This window comes from Mirounga leonina, unplaced genomic scaffold (assembly GCF_011800145.1).
Source record: "Mirounga leonina isolate KUSES-001 unplaced genomic scaffold, KU_Mleo_1.0 Mir_129, whole genome shotgun sequence".
Lineage (NCBI taxonomy): Eukaryota > Metazoa > Chordata > Mammalia > Carnivora > Phocidae > Mirounga > Mirounga leonina.
Window position 1 is genome coordinate 36,651,474 of NW_023270323.1, and position 26,201 is coordinate 36,677,674.

At 38.7% G+C, this 26,201-nt stretch overlaps 1 protein-coding gene across 1 annotated transcript in view; it reads right to left on the reverse strand.

The window, feature by feature from the left end:
• The window catches only part of THEGL (theg spermatid protein like), a 52,000-nt gene that overhangs the window by 12,958 nt on the left and 12,841 nt on the right, over positions 1-26,201 (reverse strand). The window contains exons 3-5 of the mRNA XM_035004405.1: positions 16,190-16,255; positions 8,064-8,192; positions 5,089-5,226 (exon numbers count right to left, since the gene is read on the reverse strand). Coding sequence (XP_034860296.1) covers positions 5,089-5,226; positions 8,064-8,192; positions 16,190-16,255 — 333 coding nt within the window. The remainder of the gene's footprint in view (positions 1-5,088; positions 5,227-8,063; positions 8,193-16,189; positions 16,256-26,201) is intronic.

Consider the following 26,201-nt stretch of genomic DNA (forward strand, 5'->3'; position numbering starts at 1 on the left):
ATGATCCCAGGGTCCTGGGATCGAGACCCGCATCAGGCTCCCTGCTCAGCGGGAAGCCTGCTTCTCCCCTCTCCCACTCCCCCTGCTTGTGTTCCCTCTCTCACTGTCTCTCTCTGTCAAATAAATAAATAAAATCTTTTAAAAAATTAAATAAATAAATAAATAAATAGTCTTGGCATTCTTGTCAAAAATAAATTGACCATAAATATAAGGATTAACTTCTGGACTCTCAGTTCGGTGCCATAGATTTATATGTCTATTGTTATGCCAGTATCATGCTGTCTTGATTACTGTAGCTTTTAAATAAGTTTTCAGGGGCACCTGGGTGGCTCAGTTGGTTGAGCGTCTGCCTTCGGCTTAGGTCATGATCCCAGGGTCTTGGGGCAGCACCCCACATTGGGCTCCCTGCTCAGTGGGGAGTCTGCTTCTCTCTCTCCCTCTGCCCCCCCACTCATGCTCTCTCTCTCTCTCTAATAAATAAATAAAAAATTTTTAAAAATAAATAGGTACGTTTTCAATATGTTTTTCTCAAGATTGTTTCTCGCTATGCTAGGTCCCTTGCTTTTCTATATGAATTTTAGAATTGCCTCGTCAATTTATACCAAAAATTGCAGCTGGTTATCAATAGGGATTGCACTGAATATGTAGATCAATCTGGAGAGTTACCATCATAACAAAATTAACACTTCCATTCCATGAACAGGAAATGTCTTTCCATTTATTTAAGTCTTCGATTTCTTTTTAACAATGTTTGTAGTCTTCAGTGTTCATGCCTTGAACTTCTTTTGTTAAGTATTTTGTTCTTTTATTATTTTTAATTTTAGTAAAATACATATAAAATTTACTACCTTAGCCATTCTTTTTTTAAGATTTATTTATTTATTTGAGAGAGAGCACAAGTAGGAGGGGGCAGAGGGAGAGAATCTTCAAACAGACTCCCCACTGAGCATGGAGCCCAATACGGGACTCAATCTTACGACCCATGAGATCATGATCTGAGCCGAAATCAACAGTTGGGTGCTTAACCGACTCAGCCACCAAGACACCCTCATCTTACCCATTCTTAAGTGTATAGTACAGTAGTGTTAAGTGCATTCACACTGTCGTATAACCCATCTGCAGAACTCTTGATCTTGTGAAATTCTACAGCAATTAAACAATTAATTTCCCCCACCCTCTAGTCCCAGCCAGCCATCATACTACTTTTTTCTTTACAAATTGGACTACAGTTGGTACCACATATAAATGCAATTATACAGTATTTGTATTTCTGTGACTGGCTTATTTCATTTAGCTTAATGTCATCATGGTCCATCCATGTTGGAGCATGTGTCAGAATTTTCTTCCTTTTAAGGGCTGAGTAATATGGCATTACATGTATTATAATGTTCTTTTTGGTGCTACTGCAAATAGAATTGTTTTCCTACCTTCATTTTCAGATTGCTCATTGCTAATGGATATACAATTGTTTTTTGTATACTGCTCTTGGATTCTGTGCCTTCCTAACAGACATAGTTTTACTTTTTCCTTTCCAACCTGAATGCCTTTTACTTCTTTTCCTTGCTTAATTGCCCTAACTAGAAATTCCAGTATGATGCTGAACAAAAGTTGGGAGAGCTGACATCCTTGTCTTATTCCTGATCCTAGGGAGAAACCATTCAGTCTTTCACCATTAATTATTATGTTAGCAGTGGGTTTTTTGTAGATGCCCTTTATCAGGCTGAGGAAATTCCCTTCTGTACCTAATTTGTTAAGAATTTTTATTGTGAAAGTGTGTTGAATTTTGTCAAATGATTTTTCTGAGTCTACTGAAGTGACCACATGGTTTTGGTTTTCTTATTCTATTAATTTGATGTATTATATTGATTGTAATCTATTGATTCCAACATACTCTTGTATTTCTGGGATAAATTCAACTTGCTTTGTTAATTTTATTTCATTCTTTCTTCCTTCTGTTCCTCAGATAGCCTCAATTAACCTATCCTTAAGTTTGCTGATTCTTTCTTCTGACTATTCAAGTCTGCTGTTTAGCTCCTCTAGTGAATCAGCTAAAATATATGACACAAAGTCCGAGTTCATATAATACATTTATTGGAGAGCCCTGTGTGTCTTCATTAAACACTTGCTTTTCTCCCCCCCCCCCCCCACAATTCTAACAAGCTTAGTTATCTGTTCCTAATGCACAGAATTGGGAAAAAAGAGGCTAGTTAAAATTATGAAAGCAGCCAAGTGTCCATCAGTATATGAATGGATAAAGAAGATGTGGTATATGTACACAATGAATATTATTCAGTCATAAAAAAGAATGAAATCTTGCCACTTGCAACAACATGGATAGATCTAGAGAGTATAATGCTAAGTGAAATAAACCAGTCAGAGAAAGACAAATACCATATGACTTCTCCTGTATGTAGAATTTTAGAAACAAAACAAAGGATAAAGTAAAAAAAAAAAAAACAAAACAAAACGAGAGAGAGGCAAACCAAGAAACGTTTAACTCTATAGAGAACAAACTGATGGTTACCAGAGGGGAGGTGGGTGGGGGATGGGTGAAACAGGCAAAGGGGATTAAGAGTACACTTATCTTGATGAATAATGAGTAATGTATTGAACTGCTGAATCACTATACTGTATACCTGAAACTTATATAACACTGTATACTAACTACACTGGAATTGAAATTAAATTAAATTTTTAAAAAAGAGCCTAGAGACCATTCCCCTGACCAAAAAAAAAAAAAAAAAGACAGGAAAACTATAAGCAAATATTTAATAATCTAAAAGCATAGAAGTCAGAATACTTAGCCTAAAGAAAAACTGTGCTTCATACTTAAACAGCTCCTGGGAGGTTTTCAGTATTGAAGTATAAGAGTTGATGTTCATAATAAAGATTCAAGCCAATGAACAAAGGTTACATGTATGTTTAATAGCTGAGAAGTCTGCTTAGGAAAGCAGGGAAACAACTTAAAAATACAGAAAGTTTTAACATTCAAGGGGGTTTCACCTATATGAAACATCAAACTCAGGTCTCTCAAAAAGTGGTGACATATTACTACTGGGTATTTATCCCAAAGTTTAAGTTGTGATCCAAAGGGGCACCTGCACCCCAATGTTTACAGCAGCAATGTCCACAACAGCCAAACTACGGAAAAAGCCCAGATGTTGTCCATCAGCAGATGAATGGATAAAGATGATGTGGTTTATATACGCAGTGGAATACTACTCAGCCATCAAAAAACTGAAATCTTGCCATTTACAACGGCATGGATGGAACTAGAGGGTATTATGCTGAGCGAAGTAAGTCAATCAGAGAAAGACAATTATCATATGATCTCACTCATATGTGGAATTTAAGAAACAAAACAGAGGATCATAGGGGAAGGGAGGGAAAAATAAAACAAGACGAAATCAGAGAGGGAGACAAACCATAAGAGACTCTTAACTATAGGAAACAAACTGAGGGTTGCTGGAGGGGAGGTGGGTGGGGGGACAGGGTAACTGGGTGATAGGCATTAAGGAGGGCACGTGATAGAATGAGCACTGGGTGTTATATAAGACTGATGAATCACTGACCTCTACCTCTGAAACCAATAACACATTATATGTGAATTAACTGAATTTAAATTTAAAAAATAAATTAATTTTAAAAAGTGGTGACATATTAACAAAGCATTCCTCTGGATTATAAATACAGATATATAAAAAAAAATAAAATAAATGAATATAGTTATATAACTATCAGGTTATATGTACATTTTAACTAAATTAGCAGATTTTGTTGAAGGAGCTGATAAATAAGCAAACAAATTTTATGTGGAGTCTGTGATGGAAAAAGACCGAAGCAGTCCAGTTCAATTTCTCTCTGAATGCAGGAATCTTTTCTAAAATCCATGTAAACTCACCATTCCAGCCTGTGCTTGAATAAGCATTTTCAGGGGTTGGGGTGGAGGCGGCAGTTGACTTTTCCAGATAAACATTTCCAGTACTGGAGAGCTAGTCAGCAAGATTTTCCTACACCTAGCTGATGCCTGCTGCTCTGTAAATTCCTTGTTCTAGACCTAGTTCTAGGATCAACACAAAGTAATTTTACTTTTCCTCCTTTTCCTCGTTCAGACGCTGACCCTTTCAATATCTGAGCACAACTATCACTGCTTCCTTGGTCTTTCTCTAGGCTAAGCATGTCATTTCTCTTAACTATTTTTCACGTAACATAGTTTCCAGAGACCTCAACATTTATTTCATTCAGCTCCTTCTGAATAGTCTCAAGTTTATTATCAGTTTCCTAGGGTATAACATCCATAAGTAGACACATACACTTAAGGTGTCTTGACTAAAGTACTATAGTGGTACTATCATCTCCCCGTGATTGTACACGATACATACTCCATTAATCGACTTAACATTTTTCCAACAACCCCCTCACAATCTTAGCTCCCATGTGGAAGTATCACCTTAGCTGTCTTTTAAAGACAAGGAGAAATTCAGCATTCAAAGCAAAAGGAAAAACATTTGAAAAGTCATAGAAACAAAAGAGAAACATCAAGTTCCACAAACTGCAAAAATTTGTTTCATTTGCATATGTTTCATATGTAATGTTGCATATGTAATGTTTCATTTGCATATTTCCTTTGAATTGGCTGACAATGGTAAGTTCAGAGTGAATTTTAGTTTCACCACAATTTGAGTCAAATGTAATTACTGGTGGGGCACCTGGGTGGCTCATTTGGTTAAGTGTCTGACTCTTGATTTCAGCTCAGGTCGTGATCTCAGGGTTGTGAGACTGAGCCCCAAGTCAGGCTCCATGCTGGGCATGGAGCCTGCTTGACATTCTCTCTCCCTCTGCCCTGCCCCAACCTGCTTATGCATGCTGTCTCTCTCTCTCTCAAAAAACAAACAAAAAACCCCACTAATGTAATTACTGGTGATGACCCTCTGATTACCTACAATTGCTGCATACATTTGAGTTTTTACCCTGATCCTTTGAAACACAAGTGAACTTTTAGTTTATGAAACTACATACACTATAATAAGAAAAATATTGTGAGGTTTAATGAAATTAGGATTTATGGAGATTATCGTAGTACTCTACCTCTTTATTAGATATTCTTTCTTGAATCTGTTGGGCAGTGCCAGCTTCTGGATCCTTTTGGAGGGTTGGCTAAACAGTGCAGGAGAAGGGATCTCCCAGATAACAGACTCTCTACCACAGCTGTAGTAATACTGTGCCCTGGAAGTTACAGAAGAGAAAAAAACTGAGTGAAATGAGCATGAATTCCGATAACAGTAATTTCCAATGCTGACCCCCAACTCTAGGCCTAGGAGCAGGTATGATAGTTTACCCCTTTACTGTGAGCTATTCTCCACATGGAGCGACATCAGAAATGGCTGCAGCCATCAAGTTCCAGCTGGCTTTTAATATCCCATTCCAAAACAGATTAATTTTCTGTAATAAATTGCGTTCTTTTATTTATTTTTTTTTTTAAAGATTTTTATTTATTTATTTGACAGAGAGAGAGATAGCGAGAGCAGGAACACAAGCAGGGGGAGTGGGAGAGGGAGAAGCAGGCTTCCTGCCGAGCAGGGAGCCCGATGTGGGACTCGATCCCAGGACCCTGGGATCATGACCTGAGCCGAAGGCAGACGCTTAACGACTGAGCCACCAGGCGCCCAAATTGCGTTCTTTTAAATAGACCAAAAAATAATTAAAAGAGAAAATTTGCTTCTTTTAAAACCAAATACCTTCTTAGTCTCTCAGAGACAATCACTAGAGATTGAACAGATAATAAAAGGAAAATAAAAGGCTATATTAACAAGTTTATGCCAACAAATTTTAAAACTTAGGTGAAATACATAAATTCTTTGAAAGACACATACTACCGATGCTCATTCAGAAAGATATAATATGAAGAGCCCTTGTCAAGAGTTTACAAAGCAATTCCATGGTCTTGCTGCCGCAGCACCCATTTTGTTTGACCAAGCAGCCTCCGGGGGCCTTAAACTGACCTTGGCCCCCATCTCATAAGCACATGCCCTAGATACCAGTCCACCAAGTCATAAGTAAATGTACATTCCTGATATGACTTTGCCAATAGCCCTGTGACCAACAGTCTCCTGACTCCCAATGCCTTCCTTTCTTTATGCATCCTTTAGATATAAGTCCCAAGAAGCTTACCAAAACCCTGCTCTTTTATTTGAATTGACCAATCTGGTCTTGGCCTAGGAACCCCAAAGCACTTCACCTGCAGACCCTAATAAGGCATGTGCCCCAGGTCCTGCCTCTCTCTGCACCATGCTTTAACCTCCACGTGTGACTCCTCAAGGCATACCAGGTACTTCTAGGATCTGTGAGTAAAAAACTTCTCTCTTTCAATTTCTGTTATGGTCTATTGTTGAACTGTGACCCCATGCTCCCCTTAACAAGCGTTATTTTGACAAATTCATAACAGCCCTATATCTATTAAATAAATTGAATTTATAGTTAAAAACCTGAACTAGAGGGTATTATGCTAAGTGAAATAAGTCAGTCACAGAAAGGCAAATACCATATCATTTCACCCATGTGTGGAATTTAAGAAACAAAACAAATGAACATAGGGGAAGGGAAGGAAAAATACAATAAAAGGAAAACAGAGAGGGAGGCAAACCGTAAGAAACTTAACTCTAGGAAACAAACTGAGGGTTGCTGGAGGGGAGATGGGGTAACTGGGTGATGGGCATTAAGGAGGGCACGTGATGTAATGAGCACTGGGTGTTATATGTAACTGATGAATCACTAAGTTCTACCTCTGAAACTAACAATACAGTATAAATATATACATAAAATTGAATTTAAATAAAAAATTTCTTAAAAATCTTCCCACCAAAAAACTCCAGACCCAAAATGACTTCATTGTGGATTCTATGAAATACATAAACAAGAAATGCCAATTCTATATATTTTCCAATTGATTCTGTGAGGACAGAATTACCAAAAACAAGTAAAGACATTACAAGAAACAAAGACATTACCACAAAGACACTATAAGAAAAATCCAGACTAATACACCTCATAAGCACAGATGCAAAAAGTTTAGTTTTATTGGAACACAGGCATGCTCAGTTTTTATAACGTCTGTGGCTGCTTCCTGCTACAATAGTGGAGTTGGGTAGTTGCAATGGAGACTTTGTAGTCAACTTTACTATCTACCCACTTCCTGAAAAAGTTTGCTGACTTTTGACTAAAGTGTATATCGAAAAGAGATAGAGAAATGGCTACCTCAATTATCTTGGAAACCAAACTTCAGATAAATAATGGTATCTTCACCTTTTTCCTGTTACTTTAACCTCCCTCACTACTTGTGCTCATCCCCTCCCCCCTCCACAGTCTTTCCTCAAAGAACCAACCAGCAGAAAGTCTAGTCATTCAACAAACATGCACTAAAAGCAAATTGGCAATGGGTATCAAAAGTCTTAACGATATTCTTACCTCTACATGTAATAATTAACTCATGATAATTAAGCCCGTGGTGGTATACAAAATCCACAAGAAGTTGCATGCATGAATAGTTCATGCACAACAGTGTTATAGATGGTACATATCCCAGCATGATACTGCCACTTTATTAAAAACTCAAGGGGCACCTGGGTGACTGGGGCTTGAGTGGCCAACTCTTGATTTTGGCTCCAGTCATGATCTCGGGCCATGGGATCGAGCCCCACGTGGGGCTCTGTGCTCAGCATGAGTCTACCTGAGATTCTCTCTCTCCCTCTCTCCCTCTCCCCTTCCCCCCACTTGCTCTCTCTCTCTCTAATAAATAAATAAAATCTTAAAAAAAAAAAACCCTCAAAATCCTAGTAAGCCAAAACATAAGATATAATACAAGTTAGCAATAGCTAAATATTAGTCTTGTGCTAGAAAAGTTTTACTGTAGCATCAGATGAGGAAATATATAGAATCTTTAATCCTCAACAATTTTTTTACTACAGATTGGACAATTTATGGCTTTCAGATAAAAGGGCTGGGTTCTGTGTTCATTTTCCCTAGGGACTCCTGATAAAGTAACCTGATAACACACAAACACTAACCTGTTAGGTACATATCGGTGGGAGACTTCTTTGGGATGGGCAAGGTCCTCCAGTCTTTTGGTCAGCTGAGCTTTCAAAGCAATCCGGGCAATAGGGCAAATAGGATCTTGATTCCCCCAAAACAGTTTTCTGTTAAAAAGCAGAAAAATCAAATGGTAAGGAATTCACTACTAATGGACATCTTAGAAATGGCTCTTGATGGGTTCCACACTGATTTTCCTTCACTTCCAGAACTATCTCTATTACAGAATTTAACAATTTCCAGTCATCAGAAACAGATCAACTACTTACGCAGTTAAAATAAAAGAAGATTCTTTCACCTACTGTCCTAAAACATGGTGACCAAAAATGAACCTGTTTTCTGAAAGAGTTCTGTTTCTGCCATTGTATAATTAACACTGTAATTTATAATCAGATCAACGTAAAATGGGCATGCCATCTACCCAACACTGAGTTCCCGCTATGCGTGAAGCCCTATACCAGGAGGTCAGAAAATAAAACAGTATCAGGGTAATATTAGTAGCTCCCATTTGTGAAATACTGTGGGCTAGGCAGTGGGCTAAGTGTTCACTGGCATCAGATCTTTTAGTCTGTACAATAGGCATGATTCCTGAGCAGAGGGTGAAGAGAAAAGGAGAATCAGTAAGGGATTCACCTGAAAGGCTTCATGGAAGAAAGTGAAAGGCACAGACTGCCAGAAATGAGGCACATTCCATGTTGGGGTAACCGTGAGAAATGGGAATAATCAAGTATGGGTCAAGGCATGTTTGGTCAGGGACATGTTGGTAAATAATTAACTAACATTGCTACAATGGGGAGGGAAGGCAGAAGGAGTCAAAAGAAAGTACCTCGGTAACCTAACTTTGCATATAACTGAAATTGCCACTTAATTGAGCTTAACTATTTAAAAGGCCCTGTTTTTTTTTAACCTTATCTATATTTTTTTATACAGTGTTTATTTCTCTACTTTGCAAGCATCTAATCTACTATTAGAAATGTTAATGAACGAATTAATATTCCCATCCCCTACATTCTGCTGATTCCATTTCCTAAATACGGCTTAAATCTGTCCATTTCTCCTTATCCCTGTTGCTACTTTCCTTGTCCAGATCCCATCACCCCTATCACTGCCAGAGTGATCTTTCTAAACCCCAATCTGATCAAGACACCCCCTTGGCTTTACACTGGACTCCCAACTCCTTACTGTGGCTTACAAGGTCCTCCACAATTTTGACAAAGAGCACCTGCCACTCCAGCCTATAAGTTCATCCAAAGGGAAGGAGCATGACTTAATCTTTTGGAGATTTCCCCCTAGGATAATTTAGTGCTGTACATGACAGGTGTTCCATCACAGTCTGATGAATGGAAGAATGGTGAAAACTGGGGACTCACCTGAGGATGATGTAAAACAGAGTAGAGAGGAGAGAATGACCACAGGGAGAAGAGGCTACAGCAGAAATCAGGGCCTCAGGTGATGAAGGCCAGAGTGGGAGTGACACTGGGGAAGAGAGTAACTCTGTTTCCAAAAGAGAAGACTGGTGGATAGAGGTAAAAGCATCATGGAATGGGAGAGGAAGATTTCAAGACAAGATGCATCGAATATATCAGAAAGCATCAAATACAACTTAGACATCAAGAATGGAAACTAAAACAAAACAAAAGACAATGGTACTTGGCCAGGAAAATATCAGTGGTAATAGAAAAAGTGAAGAGCATCTAAGGGATAAATATCAAAGCTCTGATGGAGAAAGGCTAAGGGAATCAGGGATTAGGAAGCAGAGGTGACATACATACAGTTGACCCTTGAACAATGAAGGGTTAGGGGCACTGACCCCATACAGTTGAAAATCTGCATATAACTTCTGACCCCCGCAAAACTTAACTACTAATAACCTACTGTTGACCAGAAGCCTTACTGATAACATAAACAGCCAATGAACACATATTTTGTTTATGTATTCTATGCAGTATTCTTATCATAAAATAACCTAGAGCAAAAAAATGTTATAAAGAAAATCATAAGGAAGAGAAAATACTTTTAATTACTGTACTGTATTTATTGAAAAAATATATCTGGGTATAAGTGGACCTGTGCAGTTCAACCCTGTGTTGTTCAATGTTCAACTGTGTATATTGGTTTTGTATTCATTGCTTCAAATTCAAAGCAAAAGGTACTTTAGACATGGCAATTATGTCAGTACATAATATATGGTCCTGATGATGATTTCTAGGTACTGAACCTTCATGAGATCATTATCTGCTTGAAAATTTTGTCCACAGGGCACCTGGGTGGCTCAGTTGGTTAAGTGTCTGCCTTCAGCTCAGGTATGATCCCAGGGTCCTGGGATGGAGCTCCACATCAGGCTCTCTTCTCAGTGGGCAGTCTGCTTCTCCCTCTACCCCTCCCCCTGCTCATGATCTCTTTCTCTTTCATGCTCTCTCTCTCTCAGATAAATATTTTTTTAAAAAAGAAAATTTTGGCCATAAAAACTAGAAAACACATAGTATGAAGGAAAAGTATTGAGAATTATGTAAAAGCAGGAGAGCCAGCCCAAAGTAAGCTAGAAGGAAAGGATCAGTGGGCTGAGAAAGAGCAGAGACTATACAGTTGAGAAAAATATGGATGTAATGTTCATCAGAAAGTGGGGAGACTAACTGACATGTCAAAGCAACATATTATGCAGATGACTCTTCACTCTACTCTGACAGCATTTAAAAATCACCTATGTTTAGCTGTTACATAGCTAACAATATCAGGGAAATAAATGTTTAATCTTTTACAGTCCATAATGAGGACTTGACCTCAGAGCATAGGGTTCTTATCCATATTGTACCTGTTTGATGGATCCATGAGATATAACAATATCTGACACAATCACACCCCTAGAATTCTAGAATAAGGGACCTAGAAGGGTTCTTGAGAGTAATGTGTTCAGTCATCCTTTTCTGAACAGCTAAATCTCTAGTCTTACATTATTTCCAGAGTCAGAAAACACAAAACAGCTTTCATTAGTCTATCTCCAGAGTGTTATTGTTCTGAAATTCTTACACCCTCTCCTATTATAACAAGTATTTATTTAGCTTTCATCTCTATAAATTGCTCTATGTACTTGAAGATTTATGAGACAGTCTTTAATCTTTCTTTGTCAGTCTGGCCAACCACAGATTATTTGAATGTATCCTCATAGTTCCATTTTTCTTTTTTTTAAAGATTTTATTTATTCATTTTAGGGACAGCACACACACGTGTGCAAGCAGGGAGGGGCAGAGGTGTGGGAGAGGGAGAAAGAATCTGAAGCAGACTCCGCACTAAGTACAGAGCCCTACCCAGGGCTCAATCCCACAACCACCAGATCATGACCTGAGCCAAAACCAAGAGTCAGACACTCAACTGCGCCACCCAGGCACCCCACCATTTTTCTTTTAATAATTTTCTTCCTTGGTTTTTGAGGCCCTCTCTTTCCTGGTTCTCTCTCCCACTCACACTCTCTTTCTCTCCCCCCCTTCCTTCCCCCACCTCTTTTCCAGTTTTATTGAGAAATAATTGGCATACATCACTGTATAAGATTAAGGCACACAGCATGATGGTTTGATTTACATATATTGTGAAATGATTACCACAACAGGTTCAGCTAACATCTGTCTTCTTCTAATTCTCGCTTGCCTACTCCTTCTCAATTTCCTTAGGAAGTGTCTCTTTTGCAACGTAAACAATGGCATGTGCCCCAAGGTTCCCTCTTCCTATTTTTTAAAAAATTTTTAAAAATTAAAAGTGTGCCTGGGTGGCTCAGTGGGTTAAGTGTCTGATTCTTGACTTTGGCTTAGGTCATGATCTCATGGTCATGGGATAGAGCCCTGCGCTGGGCTCCACACTCGGTGGGGAGTCTGCTTGGGATTCTCTCTCTCCCTCTCCCTTGGCCCCTCCCTCCCATGCTCTCTTTCTCTTTAAAATAAATTAACAACAAATCATAAAAAAAAAAAAGTATCACTAAATACTGATGTTTCCAAAATAGTATCTCCAAGAATTCTCAAGCATTCTCCTGAGTGTTAAATATTTATTTCCAAATGCTTACTGGATGTCTCAAAAGCATGCCACATGACAAACCTGTACCTTCCTCCCAAACCTGTCCCCCTCTTATATTTCCTTTTGCAGTTACAATAATGTTTTCCACTTTATTTCTAAAAACAGAAACCTAGAAATCATATTTGATTCCTCCTCTCCTTCAGGTTCTTCATTTGTCACTAAGTCCTATCCATCTCTATCTTGACTCTAACCTTTCTTGTAACCCTTAAAGCCACTCTCTTAGGACAAACCCTCATTATTTCTCTCCTGTATTATCGTAATAGCCCCAAATCAATCCTCCTGACTCTAATGCTCTATGCTATCAAAGGGACCATGCCTTTCTAAAATAGCCATTGTGATATAATGTAGGTAAATGGGCTTTGTGTGCAATGAACATAGATTCAAATCCCAGTTTTGGTACCTGCAATTAACTTTTTTGAGCTCAATTGCCTAATCAAATCACTCCTTCAAACTTTCTAATGGTTTCAAATAGGAGTAGGTTGGAGAGGAGTGTTCTAAGATTACTGACAGTTCTAGCGATTTTCACTAACACATCTCTTATCAATGCATACCTCTCATCAATGTATATGTGTATGTACCCATCCTTGAAAAAGAGAGAACTTAAAGCATATTATATTATTTATGTTTAAAAACAAGCCTTTTAAAAAATAAATTTTTAGGTTATAGCAAAGTTGCAGGATATAACTTAATATTCAAGTTCTACTGATTTCTTATACACCAGCAATGAACAATGGGAATTTGAAATTAAAAACAGAACACTATTTACATTAGCACCAAAAAAATGTAAATACATAGGTGTAAATCTAACAACATAAGTATAAGATCTCTATTAAAAAAAACTACAAAACTCTGGTGAAAGAAATCAAGGTAGAACTAAATAAATGGAGAGACAGTCCATGTTCATAGATACAAAGAGCCAATAATTGTTATGATGTCAGTTCTTTCCAACTTGATCTACATATCCAGTGCAATCTCAATCAAAATCCCAACAAGTTACTTTGTGGATATTCATTCACAAACTGATTCTAAAATTTGTGTGGAGAGGCAAAAGATCCAGAATAGACAACACAATATTGAAAAAGAAGAACAAAATCAGAGGACTGCCACTAGCTGGCTTCAAGACTTACTGTAACACTATAGTAATCAGACAGTAGTATTAGTGAAAGAATAGACCAATAGATCAATGGGAAAATATAGATCCTAGAAATCATCCACACAAATACAGTCAGCTGATCTTTGACAAAGGATTGAAGGTTATCCAACAGAGAAAGGATAGTCTTTTCAACAAATGGTGTCAGAAAACTGGACACCCACATGCAAAAAAGTACATCTAGAGACACCTTTCACAAAAATTAACTTGAAATGTATCATAGACCTAAATGTAAAATACAAAACTATAAAACTTCTAGAAAGTAACGTAAGAGAAAATCTAGGTGACCTTAGATTTAGCAATTCATTTTTAAATATGACCAAAGCATGATCCATGAAAGAGAAAAATTGATAAGTTGAACCTCATTCAGATTAAAAACTTTTGCTCTGCAAAAGACACTGCTAAGAGAATGAAAAGATGAGCCACCGACTAGGAAAAAATACTTGCAAGACATATATTTGATGTTTGACAATCTTACAATATTGTAACCTGCAATTCAGGTTACAATACCAATAACATAGATGGGGGGCTTATAAACAACAGAAATTTCTCACAATTCTAGGAGTTTGGAAGTCCAAGATCAAAGCATCAGCAGATTCAGTGCCTGGTGAGGACCTGCTCTCTGGTTCCTAGTCAGGCATCTTCTTCTGTGTTCCCAAATTGCTGAAGGAGCAAGGGAGTTCTCTGAGGTCTCTTTCTTTCTTTTTTTTTTTTTAATATATTTTTTTAAAGATTTTATTTATTTATTTGAGACAGAATGAGAGAGAGAGAGAGCACATGAGAGGGGGGAGGGTCAGAGGGAGAAGCAGGCTCCCTGCTGAGCAGGGAGCCCGATGCGAGACTCGATCCAGGGACTCCAGGATCATGACCTGAGCCGAAGGCAGCCGCTCAACCAACTGAGCCACCCAGGCGCCCCTAAGGTCTCTTTCATAAGAACATTAATCCCATTCACGGGTGCTCCATCCTCATGATTTAATACCTCCCAAAGGCCTTACCTCCTAATACCATCACATTGGGGATTAGGTTTTCAATTTATAAATTTTAGGGGAACATAAACATTCAGTCTATAGCATCTGATAAAAGATTGGTATTCAAAATATACAAAGAACACTTACATTTCAACAATAAGAAAACAAACACCCAATTAAAAAGTGAACAAAAGTGTTGAACACACACTTCACCAAAGAAAATATGCAGATGGTAAATCAGCATATGAAATATGCTCAGCATCAGGTCATTAGAGAATTACAAATTAAAACAATGAGAGAGATACCACTATACACCTTTAGAATGGCTAAAATACAAAACACCAAATGCTGGTGGGGATGTAGAACAACAGGAACTATTTTATCCATTGATGGTGGGATTGCTAGACATTTCAGAAGATGGTTAGCAATTTCTTACAAAGCTAAACATATTCTTACCATATAATCCAGAAATTGCATTCCTAGGTGTTTACCCAAATGAATTAAAAACTTTTATCTACATGAATACCTGCGCATCAATGTTTATAGCATCTTTATTCATAATTGCTAAAAATCGGAAGCAAACAATATATCCTTCAATAGATGACTGGATACGCAAACTATGGTACAACCAGGCAATGGAATATTTGTCAGTGCTAAAAAGAAATGAGCTACCAAGCAATGAAAAGACATGGAAGAACCTTAAATGTATATTACTAAGTGAAAGAAACCAATATAAAAAGGTTATATACTGTATCATTTTAACTATATGACATTCTTGAAAAGGCAAAACTATAGATATAGTAAAAAGATTGGTGGTTGCCAGGGTTTTGGAGAAGGGAGCACAGAGGGAAAAGGATGAATAGGTAGAGCACAGGTAATTTTTAGGGCAAGGAAACTATTTTACATAATACTGTAATGGTGAGGGCGCCTGGGTGGCTCAGTTGATTAAGCGTCCACCTTCGGCTCAGGTCATGATCCCAGGGTCCTGGGATCGAGTCCCGCATTGGGCTCTCTGCTCATCGGGGAGTCTGCTTCTCCCTCTGAGCCCTCCGCCCCCATGCTCTCTCTCTGTAATAAATAAATAAAATCTTTAAAATACATATTGTAATGGTGAATACATGACATGCATCTATCAAAATCTATAGAAGTGTACAACACAAAAAGTGAACCCTAATGTAAACTACAGACTTTAGTGAATAATGGGTCAATATTTCTTCATCAATTATAATAAATGTACCACACAAACACAAGATGTTAATAATGGGAGAAACAAGAGGAGTGGTAGTAATACAGAAACTCTGTACTTCTGGCCAATTTTTCTGTAAACCTAAAACTGCTTTACAAATAAAGTGTATTATTATTTTTTTTAAGCAATAGGATATCAGAAAAAAGGGACAAAATTAAGGCTTTACTCAGGAGCCAAAGAAGAAAAGGTGTGGTGAAGGATGGGAGGTCAGTGGGTCCTACTGGCTGGAGACCCAGAGAACAGGTTTGCTCTAAGCAGAGGCTTACAGACAGTAAGTTAGCAGCAGCAAAGGTGAACCCGAAGGATGGACACAAGAGCTTCGAAGTGGTTTTCAAACCCGTCTGCTTATTAGAATCATCTGGGGGCTTCTAACACTCCCAAAGCCTAGGCTGGACTCTAGACCAAGTAAATCAGGATTTCTGGGGATGGGGCCCAGGTATCAGTGTTTTAATAGGTGCCCAGGTGATTCCATTTACAGATTAATTTGAAAACTACTGACTTAGGATTAGCCTTTCATGTGTTGACTTAACTGAGGGGACAATATTGGTTCGGTGGATTCAGTTGACCACAGAGTGGATAAACCTGGGATGCAAGGTCAGTGGGCAAGTAAGAATCTTACTTACCTATTTAATTTAAGTTAACACAATCCTCACAAACAAGACTGTAATGTTGCCTTACCTATCTGGGGTTCCCCATTGTCTTTTAGGCCTAGAAAGGTCTTGGATTCTCTTCCTAGAAAAAAAACTAACAAATACCAACTGATTAATTCAGAGAGAATGCTTAGCCATATTTAAATATGATTATATTAGATAACTCCTACTCAAACAAATCCCATCTTGAGGGGAAAAACCCAAAGTCCTACTTGATGTGATTTGAAGAGTACTGAAAGCTCACAGTATTCAAAAATATTGTGGACCCAAAATTCTCACTCCTAAAGTCATGAATAATATAGAACACAGTGAAACAAAGACAATAAATATGCAATAAAACTAAGAGCTTATTATCTCCAGAAGACCCCAGATAAAATGCACACTTCATGGGAAAAATTCTCAATTCTCATATTAAGTTAATTTGTAAATGGCCTGATGGCACTAGACTCTGAAGAGATGCATAAATTTCAGACAGAGTATTTGGCTTTGAGAAAGCTATGAAATAGGCAAAATATGCTTTGGGTACTACTCAACCCCCTTTCTTCCCTATTCTGCTCCTTTGAACCTTCCCTGATTGTTCTGAACCTACCTAAAGCAGACACAGTTTGTGCTCACCAGGTATCCATGTGTTCCTCCACATTGCCAAGCCTCCCTTCAGTTGTTTAATTTTTAATTTTTACTTATTTATTTATTTAGAGAGGGAGGGGGGAGAAGCAGGGGGAGAGGGAGAGAGAGAATCTAAGCAGGCTCCACGCCCAGTGTGGAGCCCTACATGGGGCTCAGTCTCATGACCTTGGGATCATGACCTGAGATGAAATCAAGAGTCAGAAGCTTAACCGACTGAGCCACCCAGGCGCCCCTCCCTTGTTTAGAGCCATGTGAACAGTTATGTCTAACTTCAGTAGAAGTGTTGAGTATTAATTCCAGGGCAAGCTAAGAGCTTAAGAGCTAGTGTGCCTCCTCCATTTCCCTCCTCCCCTGTTGTAGCAACTCTGGAAGCCACATATTCCAGATGGCATGGCTAAAAGACAGAAGAGGCCAGCCATCTCACGCTGGACTGTGACATGGGGGAGAAATAAACTTCTATTGCATTAGGTCATTGAGAGTTTTGGATCTTATTTGTTACTGCAGCATTGCTTATCCTCTGCAGATTAATACACCACGTATGTTACTGCAGCTCATATGGTAGTTATTTATGTACTTGCTTGGAGTTTGAAGGGCCCAATAAATAACAACCCTTTTTTGCCCACAATTAGGAACTAACTGAAAAATAGGTACAGGAGTCAGATAAATAGAATAAAATACTTTCTCTATTATTGATGAAATGGTGTCGAAGAGAGTAGTGTGGATTCCTGATATCCCTGAATTGAACTTGTCCCCCCAAACTGCAAGCCTCCCCCTGCAGGGGCTAAGTTTCCTATGTGACAGAAAGCCTATGACAAAGATCATTCACCATAGACAGGAAGGTCCCAAAGAAATAGGACCCAGGAGGGGCCAGTTCTCTCTCCCAACTCCATCAAACAGAAGTCATTCCCACCCCCCTGGAGAGTCTAATAAAGGAATAATTAAGGGAAGAGGTCAGGAAAATTACTCGAGGTAAGTGCTTTTATATAAAAAAGGAAAAGCATTCTCCCTAAAACTCACCTGAACAATAGAATTTTTTTTCCAGTTTCAAGTTTTTATTTAAATTCTAGTTAGTTAACATACAGTGTAATATCAGTTTCAGGTGTAGAATTCAGTGACTTATCACCTACATACAACACCCAGTGCTCATCACAACCAGTGCCCTCCTTAATACCCATCATCCATTTAGCCCATCCTCTACCCACCTCCCCTCCAGCAACCCTTAGTTTGTTCTCTATAGTTAAGAGTCTGCTTTAAGGTTTGCCTCTTTTTTCCATGTGCATTTGTTTTAATTCCCCGTATGAGTGAAATCATATGGTATTTGTCTTTCTCTGACTTATTTTGCTTAGCACAATAATCTCTAGCTCCATCCACATCATTGCAAATGGCAATATTTCATACTTTTTATATTTTGCAAGTTTCACTATATGTCTTGGTGGTGACCTGTTTTTGTTGATTTTGAGGGGAGTTCTCTGTGTCTCTTGGACTTGAGTGCCTGTTTCCTTCCCCAGATTAGGGAAGTTATGTTCAAATACATATGTTCAAATAAAACTTCTGCCCCTTTTTCCCACTCTTCTTCTGGGACTCCTAGGATATGGGTATTATTGCACTTTGTAGAATTGCGGAATTCCCTAAGTCTATATTCATGATCTAAGAGTTTTCTTTCCTTCTTTTCAGCTTCATTTTCCATAATTTTATCTTCTATATCACCTATTGGATCCTCTGCTTTTTCCATCCGTGTTGTGATTACATCCCGTCGGTTTTGCATCTTAGTTATAGCATTTTTTATTTCACCTTACTAGTTTTTAGGTCTTTTATCTCTGCAGCCAGGGTTTCTCTGGTGTCTTTTATGCTTCTTGCAAGCCCAGCTAGGATTCTTACACTGTTTTCCTAAATTCTTGTTCAGGTATATTTCTTATATCTGTTTTGGGCAAATCCCTGGCTGTGATTTCTTCTTGTCTTTTTGGGGGCAGAATTCCTCTGTCTTGTCATTTTGTCTAAGTTTCTGTCTTTTGCATGTTATGGAAGATGGCATCTTCCCATCCTCTCATCCCCAGGTAAGGGGAACTCGAGCCATGGCTGTTCAGGAGGCCCTCACAGAAAAGTAAATAATCTCCCCTCCTGTGTCCCAGAGGTTCCCGTCAGACCCCTACCCTCAACCTGTCTGTGCCTGGGCTGCTGGCATGCCCAGCACCACAGTTCTGTGTTTTACCTCTGGCCTGTGGCTGGGATTCAAAACTCCAAATCTTAAAGGACCCAGCAAGGCACGGACCTGCTCCCCTCCCCGAGAGAAGAGGCTCGCAGCGCACACCTGCACCTGGCGCCACTCTGTCCCAGGGAAGCAGGTGCACAGCCACACAGGTGTCTGGAGTGTATGGTGAAGCACAGGGAAAAGCTGAGGCCAGGTTATCTGCCCTCAGTGGCACCCAGCGGGTGTTTTGTCTTTGCTGAGAGAATACACCCTCTTCCAAATGTACTCCAGGAAGGGGAACATTCTCTCTCAGTGTGACTCAGGGGATCCCCACCCCATGATGTCTTGTGCAAGCCCCACCTGCTGCTCTCTCTTCCCCTCTCTCCCTGTCTTCTCTCTGAGAAAAGGGTTCCCTTCCCTCTGTGGCACTGTGGCTTTTCTCTCCCCAGTTCACGTCTCCAAATCTCGCATCTGCCACCTTCTCTCCCTCTAATTGTGCAGATTGTTTTCTTAATCCTTAGATCAATTTCCTAGTTGTTCAAAAATATGTTGATCTAGGGGTGCCTGGGTGGCTCAGTCGGTTAAGCGACTGCCTTCGGCTCGGGTCATGATCTCAGGGTCCTGGGATCAAGCCCCGCATCCAGCTCCCTGCTCAGCGGGAAGCCTGCTTCTCCCTCTCCTACTCCCCCTGCTTGTGTTCCCTCTCTTGCTGTCTCTCCCTCTCTGTCAAATAAATAAAATCTTAAAAAAAATATATGCTAATCTAGCTGTGTTCAAGGGATGAGTTCAAGGGATGAGGTCCCCCCATTACTCCTTCATATTAACTCTCCTCCCAAGATTTCATTCTTTTTGATGGCTGAGTAATATTCCATTATTCCACATCTTCTTTATCCATTCATCAGTCAATGGACATTTGGGTTCTCTCCATAGTTTGGCTATTGTTGATAATGCTGCAGTAAACATCAAGGGGCATGTATCCCTTTGAATCAGCATTTTTGTGTCCTTTGGGTAAATACCCAGTAGTGCAGTTGCTGGATCATAGGGTAGTTCTATTTTTAACTTTTTGAGGAACCTCTAAACTGTTCTCCAGAGTGGCAAGACCAGTTTGCATTCCCACCAACAGTGTAGGAGGGATCCCCTTTATCTGCATCCTTGCCAACATCTGTTGTTTCTCTGTTGTTGATTTTAGCCATTCTGACAGGTATGAGGTGATATCTACATTGTAGTTTTGATTTGTATTTCCCTAATGATGAGTGATGCTGAGCATCTTTTCATGTGTCTGTTAGCCATCTGGATGTCTTCTTTGGAAAAATGTCTACGTTTTCTGTCCATTTTTAAACTGGGTTATTTGTTTTGGGGTGTTGAGTTTGATAAGTTCCTTATAGATTTTAGATACTAACCCTTTATCAGATATGTCATTTGTAAATATTTTCTCCCATTCTAAAAGTGGCTGCCTTTTAGTTTTGTTGTTTCCTTTGCTGTGCAGAAGCTTTTTCTCTTCATGAAGTCCCAATAGCTTATTTTTCCTTTTGTTTCCCTTCCCTCAGGAGATATATTTAGTAAGAAGTTGCTACAGCCAATGTCAAAGAGGTTACTACCTGTGCTCTCCTCTACGATTTTGAGGGTTTCCTGTCTTACATTTAGATCTTTCATCCATTTTGAATTTATTTTTGAGTATGGTGTAAAGAAAGTGGTCCAGTTTCATTCTTCTACATGTTGCTGTCCTGTTTTCCCAACACCATTTATTGAAGAGACTGTCTTTTTTTCCACTGGATATTCTTACCTGCTTTGTTGAAAATTAGTTGAGCATATAGTTGTGGGTCCATTTCTGGGTTCTCTATTCTGTTCCACTGATTTATGTGTCTGTTTTTGTGCTAGTACCATACTGTCTTGATCACTACAGCTTTGTAATAAATATAACTTGAAGTCTGGAATTGTGGTGCCTCCAGCTTTGCTTTTGTTTTTCAAGATTTCTTTGGCTATTTGGAGGCTTTTGTGGTTCCATACATATTTTAGAATTGTTTGTTCTAGCTCTAGGAAAAATGCTGGTGGTATTTTGATAGGGATTGCATTAAATGTGTAGATTGCTTTGGGTGATACAGACATTTTAACAATATTTGTTCTTCCAATCAATGAGCATGAAATGTTTTTCCATTTCTTTGAGTCATCTTCAATTTCTTTCATGAGTGTTTTATAGTTTTCAGAGTACAGATCTTTAACCTATTTGGTTAGGTTTATTCCTAGGTATCTTAGTTTTTAGTGCAATTGTAAATGGGATTAATTCCTTGATTTCTCTTTCTGCTGCTTCATCATTGGTGTAAAGAAATGCAACAGATTTCTGTACATTGATTTTATATCTTATGACTTTGCTGAATTTATGTTAATTCTAGCAATTTTTGGTGGTCTTTTGGGTTTTCTACACAGAGTATCATGTCATCTGCAAATAGTGAAAGTTTGACTTCTTCCTTGCTTATTTGGATGTCTTTTCTTTTTGTTGTCTGATTGCTGAGGCTAGGACTTCCAGTACCATGTTAAATAACAGTGGTGAGAAAGGACATCCCTGTATTGTTCCTGACTGTAGAGGAAAAGCTCTGTTTTTCCCCACTGAGGATGATATTAGCTGTGGGTTTTTTGTTTATGGCCCTTATGATGTTGAGGTACGTTCCCTCTATCCCTACTTTGTTGAGGGTTTTTATCAAAAATGGAATGCTGTATTTTGTCAAATGCTTTTTCTGCATCTATTGAGAGGATCATATGGTTCTTATCCCTTCTTTTATTAATATGGTGTATCACATTGATTAATTTGTGAATATTGAGCCTTATAATATAGTTTTATATATTCCTGCAGCCCAGGAATAAATCCCCCTTGATTGTGGTGAATGATTCTTTTAATGTACTGTTGGATTCCATTTGCTAGTATTTTGTTGAGAATTTTTGCATCCATGTTCATCAGGGATATTGGCCTGTAGTTATCTTTTTTAGTGGGGTTTTTGTCTTAAAATAAGCCCTGGCCATGGTGTCAGGTAGGATCCAGGCCTGACACAGTGTGAGTAGATCCTTCTGTGAAAGACATGGCCTCCCTAATTAAATGGTGACTGATGCCTCAGGAAGCTCCTTTCAGAAAAGTGGGAGGAGGCAAGGGGGATTAAATCCTTCAGTCAGATTACCTATTTCCATGTTCCTCTAATTTCATTTGCGCTGCTTCAGCCTTTAAGTTACAATTTATTTGCCCTTTAACACCTTGCCTTAGCTATGGGCTAAGGGGGGTAACGTAAGTAGGGATTCTATGCAGACAAACCAGGCCACAGTGTTAACAGTGGGACAGTTCCCCTGAGGCCAGTGTGGTGCTGGCAGCAACCAATCCTGGGGACATGGAACACCCGGTCCAACAATTCTACTCATCTAAGAAATTATTATTCCAGGGGTGCCTGGATGGCTCAGTCGGTTAAGTGGCTGCCTTCGGCTCAGGTCATGATCCCAGGCTCCTGGGATCGAGCCCCGCATCAGGCTCCCTGCTCAGTGGAGAGCCTGCTTCTCCCTCTCCCTCTGCCTGCCGCTCTGCCTACTTTTGCTATCTCTCTGTCAAATAAATAAATTTAAAAAAAAATTATTATTCCAGCACCCACACTGGAGATCCTGGGTTTTTATTATTTTAAAATGAAGTGTCATTTCCGTATATTTGGGCAAGTTACTTAACTCTCTGAGGTGGGGAAAGGGTTACAATTTTTAATAGGGTGGTCCAAGAAGGCATTACTGATCAGGTTGTATTTGCACAATGGCTACCTATACAGATTTTTCAAGGAAAGATCTTTCCATTCCAATGGTTAATTAGCAAGAGCAAAGGCCCTAGGGTAGAAGCATGCCCCAGAAAAATAACAGGAGGCCAGTGGGGTTAGCCTCATCTATAAATATGTCCATCTCAAAGGGCTGCATGCCTAGCAACTTCTAACCATGGAGTGAGTAGTCAATAAATGTTAGCTCCTTTTTCCTTTCTCACCCACAACATCTGGTATGACACTTTGTATACAGTCAGTGCTCAGCAAATGCTAATTGACTTGAATTGAATTGGTATGTAATGGTTTAAAATACAAACTTAGGGGCACTTGGGTGGCTCAGTTGGTTGAGCGCCTGACTCTTGGTTTTGGCTCAGGTCATGATCTCATGGGTCAAGAGATCGAGCTCTGCATCAGGCTCCATGTTCTGGGGAATCTGCTTCAAGATTCCCTCCCTTTGCCCCTCCACCAACACGCATGCACGGGTTTGCACAGGCACGTGCTCTCTCTAAAATAAATAAATCTTTAAAAAATAAAGAAAATATAAGCTTAGTTTAAGTGCCTTATAAGGGAAAATCATGGAACTATCAGTAAACCTTTATCACTTGCATAGGTTTCTAGACAAAATACAGGTTTAAAGTTAATAAAAATGGTACCTCACCTCCACCCTCTTTTTTCCTTAATGTCTAATACTCTGGACTCTTCTAATTTCCCCCTTTGCTACTGCAGTTAACCTATCTGCACTTTGTCCCTCAGAACTCTGCTGCTTAATTCACGAGTTCCCAGTCCAAAGTTTTCAAATCCTTAAGGGACCTATGAAGATAATAATGGAAGTCCACAACCTTTAGAATATTTCAAAATATCAAATGGCATCCTACACCATCTACAGTCAGGCTGGAGAGGCTTCCCCAAATTTGTTTCTGAATTATATCATCTCCATGTTACTTCCTGCTGATAGAAGGCTTTGATTATATGCCCTTAATTTTAAAAAAATTAATAAATGTAGTTTGTTTTGTAAACAACAACAAAAATCTTTCAAAACATGAAATTGTGGTTGTGGGTAGAGATAACCAAAATATTTTTTGGTGGTAAAACGTTTGGGATCAGCTACGTAATTGATATGATGCAACCCCCAAGTCATGCCTGTTAATATCTAGAAACGATGAAGATACTGTCCTTTGCAAAAAAAGAAAAAATCTACATCCTTATTCAAAGAGGAAGGGCTTCATCATGTAAGCACACATGAGCCAACTTTCCAGGGAGGATGGCTAAGTGGAGAGAAAAGAAAGCCAGAGTTGCCGACAAAACATCTTATATACATTATATACATTAATCTTTTAAAACAAGTGAGCTTCTGGCTTCTGTCATCACTTCCAAGCCAAGATTTCCCTCACTACCTTTTCTCCACTAGCTAAATAATGTTTTTTTAATGTATCATTTTATAGACCAATGACAGTTTCCTAGTTTATTCCTGTAGACACGTTGAGTTGTTACTTCAGCTGGAAATAATCTCATTAACATTTGCTAATTCTGTGTGGAGGTCTAACACCCATCCTCTTCATTCACTTCTTGTGTGAATGAATGTCACCACAACTACATCTCCACCTGTCTCTTCATCTTAACACAGGCTTCCCCCTTCTTCCACACCTAGCGTTACCTCACAATGTGTAGTCAGGGTCCTGGGCAGAAACAAAAGAATGTGGTTGAAGGATTTTCACTCTTAAAAGTAGATTTTTTTTTTTTTTAATGAGGATTACACTGCTGTCCCATGTCTTCATTGATTATTAGTCTCCTATAGTTTGTCAATAGCTCAGAAAGTTTTTGAAATCCTTACCTTGGGTGCAGAACAATAAATATACCTTTAGATAGCAATAATTATGGAAATGATTGCAGGTCTGAACTTTTGTGGTAATACAAACAAGTCTCTCCTTCAGTCAAAATGCTCTTTTACATTTAACTATGTTGTTTATATTCAGAAAATATTTTCTTTCATAACAATCAGGCACAGCATATTCCTTTGAATTTTTTTAGACAACAGGGACAGGGATAAATAATAAAGATAGCATAGCTTCCTCATAGAATCAAGCCAAATTAACCACTCAAACAAGAGCAAGAAGTGGTATAACAATAAGAGAAAAAATATTTTTTAATTTTTTAAAAGATTTTATTTATTTGACAGAGAGAGACACAGCAAGAGAGGGAACACAAGCAGGGGGAGTGGGAGAGGGAGAAGCAGGCTTCCTGCCGAGCAGGGAGCCCGATGCGGGGCTCCATCCCAGGACCCTGAGATCATGACCTGAGCCAAAGGCTTAATGACTGAGCCACCCAGGCGCCCCGAAAAAATATTTTTTTAAAAAACACTCTCTTCACAGTCTCTTTTTTAAGTATAAAACTTATCAGGTATAAACTATTTCACTATTTAGCCACAGGAGAGTCTGCTCACCCAGCATACATTTATTTGAAGTAATGTGGTATTTTAAGTGGGTACTTGGTAATACTCAGTAAATGTTAGTTCCACCAGCTCTTCTAACTCAGCCATCATACAACCTTGGGAAAGTGATATAATTTCTCTGAATTTCATTTTCCCTCAGTAAAATCTAGTTGATTATATCTGCCCTATCAACTTCTTAGGATTCTTGTGAGAAAAAAGAAATTTTTTTAACTGCAAAGCATTACATAAAGATAAGGTGGTACTATTTATTGCCTAAAAGAATTGAGAGGAAAAAACAAACAAACTAGAAAGCATAGCAAATAAGAAATCAAAAAAACTCTAGGGATGCCTGGGTGGCTCAGTCAGTTGAGCATCGGATTCTTGGTTTTGGCTCAGTTCATGGGATCAAGCCCCTCATGGGGCTCCGAGCTCAGCAGGGAGTCTGCTTCTCCCTCTCCCACTACCCCTTCCCCCCGCCCCCGTGCCTCCACTCTCTCTCTCTCTCAAATAAATAAATCTTAAAAAAGAGAGAGATCTCTCCCTATCTTAAGGATAGGGAAAATTTTTAAAAAATCCAAAAACTCTAAATAATAACAATAAATGTAAATGTTAAATAATAACAATAAATGAATGACTTAATCCATTTATTCAAAGAATGGATACAAATAAAATTATTATTATTATTTACTTAACAATAAATATGAATGATTTAATCCATTTTCAAAGAATGGATACAAATAAAATTATTATTATTTACTTCTCATCTATATGAGCCATTGATATTCATCTTTGGTATTTCTCTTTAATGATTCTCCTCTGTTACCTCTTTTAACTCCATCTTAGTGAAAGAAAGAGTAAGCATCAATTTTCTTTTTTTTTTAAATTTTGAATAACTTTTTTTTTATTAAAGATTTTATTTATTTATTTGAGAGAGAGAATGAGATAGAGAGAGAACATGAGAGGGGGGAGGGTCAGAGAGAGAGAGGCAGACTCCCCGCTGAGCAGGGAGCCCAATGCGGGA